The sequence below is a fragment of the Mesitornis unicolor genome, unplaced genomic scaffold (genome assembly GCF_000695765.1).
Source record: "Mesitornis unicolor isolate BGI_N332 unplaced genomic scaffold, ASM69576v1 scaffold52539, whole genome shotgun sequence".
Taxonomy (NCBI): Eukaryota; Metazoa; Chordata; class Aves; order Mesitornithiformes; family Mesitornithidae; genus Mesitornis; species Mesitornis unicolor.
In genome coordinates, this window is record NW_010208925.1 from 6,758 (window position 1) to 14,525 (window position 7,768).

General features: G+C 38.7%; 1 protein-coding gene across 1 annotated transcript; it reads left to right on the top strand.

Annotated features, from left to right (window-relative positions):
- Nucleotides 1-3,239: 3,239 nt before the first annotated feature.
- Nucleotides 3,240-7,566, top strand: LOC104547112 (wings apart-like protein homolog; the record flags this gene model as incomplete). Its single annotated transcript, XM_010192685.1, has 2 exons — nt 3,240-3,376; nt 6,517-7,566. Coding segments are annotated over 2 exons (1,187 nt in total), but the record flags the coding sequence as incomplete, so codon positions are not given.
- Nucleotides 7,567-7,768: the final 202 nt, after the last annotated feature.

Genomic DNA, 7,768 nt, shown 5'->3' on the forward strand with positions numbered 1-7,768 from the left:
TGTCTAAAAACTTCTTGGAAGAGTCTGTGAGACTGCGCAGGCAAAAAGACAAGTAGCTCTAGTTTGACAAAGAAGCGACTCTGGCAAGATGTATAATGAATCCTGGAAAATCACTTCAGGTTCCTGGGAACACTTGCACAGCCTCTCAAGGTCCTGTCCACACCTCCAGACATTTGCATTCTGCTCTGTTTTCCCCAGGTACTTTTAGATAGTTTCTAGTGTTCTCTACCAGTGCCTCCTTTCAGAATGACCTGCAGGAAAACTTTGTGGTGGTTACTCATTGGCCTGTTTCCCGGACGAGGTGTCTTTGGCCACTCTGGACTCTGCTGGCTTGTTGTAGCTGTAGGTAACGCAGCTGAGTTTTGCCTTTTCCTTTTGCTCTTTCGATGCTTATTTCTGGGTCCTGGAATCACACATTTGTTTCACAGAAAGCTGCCTTGTAGTTACGGGTGCCGTTGGTCAGTGGCTGTCACAGCTCTGTTGGTTGTACCGGGAGCTTCCCCTTATGTATACTTGTCATGACGAGAGGTGAGAAAGAAGTAATGGATGTCAGAGGTCAGGTGTAGAATTACTATTTTTGCACTTTTAAAATACGCATTTTTAAAACCTATATGCATTTGTATCTGTGTTTCTTTGCCATTTTGTGTACAGTATAAGGTGACTGGAATCATGTAGCCAGTTGTGAAGATAAATTTCCAGATGGTCTCTTTATTGGTTCTTCGAGCAGTTTCTTTTTCTTATTCAGTCATTAATCCAGAAGTTAAGTTTTTCAAACCGGGTGAAAAGAGAGGTTCCTTAAAGTCTCCTTTTTATGGTCACTGCCGAAGCTAGAAGGCAGCTTAAATTAGTACCGGAGGTCCTGCTCAGCTGGTCTAGTGTGGCTTTTGCTGGGGAAGAGCCATTGGCCTTCACTTTTTTTATTCTTTAAGGCAATATGTAACTAAAGATTGAAGGTGAGAAGCATGTTGGAAGTTGTACTTCTATCTTTAATTAGTAACTTAACTTGTTTTCTTTGTAACATTCAGTTTTAAACATTCATTTTATGGATGGCATACAATTAAAAAAAAGGTGATTCTTTTCACAGTGGTGGTTTCTGAAAGCCTTGCAGTTTTTTTAGACCTTTCACCATCTCAACAAGTCTGTAATTATATGGAGTTTTTTCATTATTACCACGGTAGAACTAAATATTTTGTGGGTGGGGAGCTGTTCCTTCCTTTTCTCATATAGTACGATGAAGAGATAGTGGTGCTCTTCTGAGGACTGTTTGGGAGCATATTTTCAGGTGGACATCAGTTAAGAAGAAAAACCTTCTAAAATAAGAGAGAGATGTATTATGGGTACTTGATGAAAAAATACAGTTGAAATCTGAGACATCTTAATGTCAAAATGATCAGACATGTCCAGCTGAAGGATGTAGGTGTCTTAGCTCTAAAGAAAATGAATTTATCTTTTTTTTGAAGTCTAAAAATAAAAGAAAATTACATCTAGAGAGGCATTCTTCCTTTTGTACATGGTCTTAAAAAGGAAGAGACAAGAGGTAGTGCTGCTGTAGCTACTCGTGGTAGCCAGAAGGCCTTTTTGGTTTTTGGTGGATGTATGGAATATTATTTGTTCCATCAAAGAAGTGAGTGCTTCTATTAAATATGTATTTTTTAAAAATATATGAACAGAATATTGTCTTCATAGCCATCTAGTCTAAATGTTATAACAAGTCCAGATAGGCATTTCTTTCATGTTTAAAGGTTTATTAGTAGAAAAGCAGTGGCATTTTGAGAACTCGGTTACAGTCCCACTGTTTGAACATTTTCATGTATCTAGGGGAGTATAAACTACTGCTTTATTACTTTATATGAGTTGAGTGTCTTGCAGTGTGTGAACTTGAATTGTTTCTCATGGTCGTCTTACAAAGCTGACTCAGAATAATCATAATAACTTAAATACAGCTTTCTGAACTTCGGTTGTGTGCACCTCTGTGTGTGAAACATCTTAGTGTGTTTGGAAAGAGTAGAAGTTTGACTTTTAAAAATTCAGCAGCAGTACTTAAGACATCCTTATCTTGCTGGTGACAAACCAGAGCATAAAATAAACCTAGGAATGGGGATGAATGTGTGGATGTTTTTCTTTATCAGTTAATGTTTCATTTAGATCTGCTAGTCATTTAGATAAGTTCTCTCATACTCTTGTAATTAAGTTCGAGAGATTTAAACAGAGAATAACTCATGATTGCTTCAGAAGATTGTTGTGGTTCTTAGGAATATTGTGCTAGTGCCTGGAACAAGTCTCTAGTGGATTATGCAGTTATATGCTGTTGCTCATCTGAAATTAGTTGAGAGACTTTTTTCTGGTATTTGAACCCCAAAAGAGCCTAACTGGAGTTAAAATTGGGAAAAGAAATTAATATGACTCTTTTGAGCTACAGAATAATCATTCAAAATTAGTTCTTGTATTTTCTTTCTGCTTTCTGTATCTGTAAATAAAATTGTATATTGGCAGTAATTTTTGGTACAGAAGTTTGAGTGTGATGTTTATTGACCCACTGATGAGATGAAAACAGTGACTTCACAAAGCATGCTTTGAGGAAGCATTCCTCTAAACGTCTCTGCTTAGTTTTCACTAATGCTTTGTGATGATCCAGTTTTAAAGCCATACTGTCTATCTGGTGTACAGTAAACAGTTTACTGATTACACTTCCCATTGGCCTTGCTGATTAGAGATGGAAAAACCTCCCTACTGCAGTTACTGAAGCTTCTGAAGTACGGTGGTTTTGAAATGTTGATGTCTGATAGGCACAAAATGAAGGAGGAAGTTAACTGCCTCTTATTTGCTGCTTAAGAGTGCCTTTGTGTGCTGGACTGAGTTACTAGCTGAGAGTTAAAAATGAGATGTAACACTTTGTTGATGCTCGTGGAGTCCTTTCAGAGACAAATCTTAAGTTGCTTATGCACGGACTAGAAGCAATGTGTAGCTTGTACAAAAGCAGCAGGAGTCCTGCTGTGGTGCAGAAAGAGCTGTTAATGCTGAGTGGTGGGCTTTAAGATCATTTATTGGAAGCGCAGTAAACCCCCAGTTAAGCTGTTTGCGATAGAATGGTTTGGTTTTTATATTTATTAGCTGAGCTGACTGGAGAAAGTGATTTTACTCACACTTAGAGATGAAGGGAAACAAGGAATTCAAGGCTGGAAGGACTCGATATATGGCTACTGCGTTAACCCAGTCTGTCAAATTTTGCTAATATGCAGGTGTACTAATGCCCTGAAGAACCTGTGTGGTTCTGGTGGCTCTCTTAGAGGTGAACACTGGCACCGAATTAATAGCAAGCTCAGTTTTGTACTTGGGCCTGTAGGGAATGAGCATGAAGAGACAGAAGAGCAGACAGGTTGGTGAAGTTACCGTTTCTTTGGAAACAGATTTCTTGGTAACTTTTTCCATTATTTTTTTGTCAATGCTACTTGTCTGTATAAGCTATAGATATATTTATACATCTTTGGCCTTTTCAGTTTGTTTTTCAGGCTTGGTGTGTTGATCATCTTTTCTGCTTGAGAGAACAGACTGTAGCTGAGATGTTAATGATTCAAGCTAAGACCATGTAAAATTAAATTTCAGCTTTTTTCATTTCAAATCAGATTCCTGAATTATTTCACTCTTGGGTTGAAATGTGCGTATGCACGTGTAGCTTGTTCCTTCCCTGGAAAGATGAGATGTAGTTTGGTGCTGCTATGAAATATGGCTCTTTAAGATCCCTGAATCCTTAGGATGGGGGAACCCTTCCCTTTACAGAAACTCGTACTGAAACTTCTTCCTAACAGTTCAGTCAAGTATTGTTTAGCAAGACAAGACAGGGAGGTTTAAAATGTACTTGTTTTAAATGTTGCTTAGAAATTATTAATTCAAGTAAGTATGTACTCAGATATGGAACAGTAGTGGTGAGACTGCAAACTGGCAGATTTTAATGAGACATTATCAACATTTTTAGAGTTTAATTTGCTGGTTTTCATGCATAACTATTATGGTAATCTTCAGATGCCCAAATGATATTAAACATACGGGGGAAAAGAACATATTGTACCCTGTCAGAGTCGCTCTTTGATTACAGAAATATTAATTTTGGTTGGGCCTCTTAGATTATCACAAGCATGAGACTGAATAGCAAGATTTTGTGTTTAACATATTGATACTGGAAAAGATTAAACTAAATTCCGTCACTGAGATGGCTGGGACTAATGTTCTTTGGGGAAATTAGTTTTGCATTTCATACATACTGTGAAGAGCTTTTTTTATTTCTAGCTGAGTATGTCAACTGTGACAGACCTCAGCTGGCCTCCCAGAAAACTTAGGTGCAGTTTGTGAGATACCACTTGTCCTGTCTCCCTGAGGAATTTCAGCTACAATTAAACCAATTTCTTGCAAAACTTGACTTGGTAATCATTTCTTTTACAAGAATTATAAGCTTGTACCTTGAAGTTCTTTTATAAACCATGTGTGCGAGGATGGCATTGAGATGATGCCGTTTTAATGTGAAAACAAACGAAGGAAGGTCCCTGGAACAATATCAGTGCTCACTTTCCTCATCGGGAAGGCTGAAACCTTATGGTCAATGCTATGAAACTTGTCATGTGTGTAAAGGGTAGCTGGGGAAGTTTAATGCAGTCTAATTAGTCTAGTGCTAGAGGATGCTAATGTCTTACTTTTGCTCATGAGTTTAGTAGGCATTTGCTACCTAACAAATCTGATCCTTAGGCATCTGCCAGTGGTGCCTCTTTTATTACTGTTGTGTTCTGTGCCTGTGCCTTCGAAGCATGTTCTTTTCTAGTATTTTTGTTCTACTTGTCCCTGTCCCCGTTGCTTCTGTTTCTCCAGTTTATCTCATCGTGTGCTGTTCTTCTGTGTGTCAAGGCCTTCTGCATTCCAGTCACGCTGCTTATCTTGCTTCTCCCGGCCCAGGCAGCCAGTGCAGTGGGTGTTGGCTGTAACGGTAGACACCTTGGTTCCTGTGTTTGCTTATACTGCCTCAGAAATTTCAAAGAAACTTCTGCTCGTCCTGTTTCCAGGAAACAACATACTTTTATTTCTGGGTATCTTTGTGCATGTGTGTGAGGTGCAGCAACAGACTACGGCAGATACAGATGCTATCTTTGTGAGACTCCGGTACCAAATCCACTGAGCTTTTGTTGGTATTCAGGGAAAGCAAAGTTTCGAGGACAGCAGGTGGAGGACTTGGTGCTGTTTTTCCTGGCATTATTGCTGCGTGGGTGCTGGTTGGCTGGAAACAGATCTTACAAAAGCTGATTTCTTACGGTGGAGTTTGTTGGCCATGAGTTGGAGAAGTGGAGACTTAACTTTTGGCAACAGCTCTTTTTCAGATCTGTAGAAGTTAATGGTAAAAACTTGTGTTTCAGAAATGGTTCAATTTAAAATAGTGATGAGAATTGTATTTTTTGTATTTCTTCTTAAAGTCCAAATGTTATTTTGTTGCATCAGAATAGAATAATTGCTAAAGCTGTTCTGGGTACACCAATTAAAACTTACAATGCAGTTTGTAACAGGGACTGTAGGATTTTTAGTACAGATGTGTTAGTGGATTATTTTCATTTCATTTAGTAGCTGTAGGGTTACTGTGTTAGGTAGTGAATTATAGGATAATTTTCAGCATATTTACTCAACTTCATTGGTAGGTTCTGTGGTCCGGTCTGATTCTCATTTCTGCTGTGATGATGCCTCACTACTGTTTTGTTCTTAACCCAAGAATATCTGAAGGAGCAGTTGTAACCTGCCCATGCATCCCCTTTCCTGACTACAGTTGGCTACTACAATGTACCTTGCAATATTAAAAATGCATATATGCAAACTTGGCTAATACACTGCTTAATGCATGTTTTGTTTCCAATGATATTACCTGCTCAAGTTCTACGCAAAACCAAGAAGTACTTGAAGTACAGTATCTGAAGCAAATTGGGCGCTAAAATCTGTATCACAGATCTTTCATTCGAAACACTGGTGTTGTTGCAATAGCTTGGTGTAAGTAGGGATTTTAGTTATGTTTTCATAAGAAGAAAATACAACATTCTGATAACCTAGGTACAGGAAGTACTTTTTTTTCTTATATAGTTAGAAACTGCTTTATAATCGCTCTTTAATTATTCACTGTAAGTCACATATGTATGACATGTGGAATGTGATTGACTTCGCTGAAAACTGCTGCAGACTTTTTGTACTTTCTCGTGTAGATTGTATAGATAAGTGCTTGTTGTTAGGGTTCACTGTTAGGTTTCTTCATGATCCAAGTGTTTTCAAACTGATGCTTATTTCAAGTTAGTGTATATTTCTGCTAGAAATGGTGAGAAGATTTTATTATAGCAAAAATTTTAAACTGGAAGGCTTAAGTTTAAACTAGGAGGTTAAGGACCTCTTTAATGTTTTTTTTGTCCTTTAACACTGAATATTTGCTGTTATATTGTGGCTTTTCAAAGTTGCCAATTTTTAGAATGTTTTTAGTAATAAATTTATCTTTTCTTATAGATAAAATACAGAATTTGAACGAAGACAATGAGAAGAACAGCCACTTAATCTACGAGAATGCTGAAGACAGTAACAAAACCAATGCTGAAACTACAGACACTTCAGGATACAACATTGAAGCCAGGGGCTTGCCTGATTCTTGGGACTCCCATGTTGGAAAAACGGCAGACTCTCCCTCAGAAGCATCTCAGACCAAGGGGCAATTAAGAACTCACTTGTATGAATGGGAGGATGAACCTGAAGACACGAGAACTGGAGAGTATATATTAGATTTTAACAACGAGCATGTCTCAGAGGTGAAGAGCAAGGATGAGGAGTGTGATAAAGAAGATACTGAAAACCCAAAGGAAGCCATTAGTGAAGAACTTGTGCAAACTATTCCCAGGCCAAGCAACTGTAGGACATACTGTCGATCCAACAAAGCAAAACAGCAGGGCGCAACAAATTTTGACAAGCTCATGGATGGCACTAGTCAGTCTTTATCCAAAGCAAACAGCGAGTCAAATAATGATGGTCTGAACCCAGCAAGAAAAGTTTCTTTAAGTAGTGGGACCAGTTTTAGAGGAACGGTTGGACGGACTAGAGACTACACTGTTCTACATCCCTCTTGCTTGTCAGTTTGTAATGTTACTATACAGGACACCATGGAGCGAATTGATGAATTTACCACAGCAGCCCCTACTGACTTGGGAGAAGCTGGGCGCTTAAGGAAAAAAGCAGACATTGCTACTACAAAAACTACAACGAGATTTCGACCGAGCAATACCAAATCCAAAAAGGATGTAAAATTAGAGTTTTTTGGGTTTGATGATCAAGATGAGGGAGGAGGAGATGAAGGCGCCTCTAGAAGTTCTGGGAGTTCCAATTACAAAATCAAGTACTTTGGGTTTGATGACTTGAGCGAAAGTGAGGATGAAGATGAAGAGTGGCAGGTGGCAGAAAGGAAAGCCAACAAAAAACGAAGTAGGGCTGCACCATCTTCCTCGCTACAGTCAACCTCTGATGGCAATGAAAACTGTTCCCAGGACAGCCAGCTCAATACTAATGCAGGTAAGCAGAACTCTTCTGGAATACTTACTTAACCTTTAAATTTAGAGAACATTTCTATTTTGAGCATACAGTACCTGTGCCTGGAAGACTGATGTCTTCCCACAGAAGCTCTACAGCAACCTAAACTTATGGAGCTGAGTGCAGAACTTTAAGTAGCTCTTGGAGATGTGAAATATCTTTTCCCTTCTTGTGCTTTTGAACG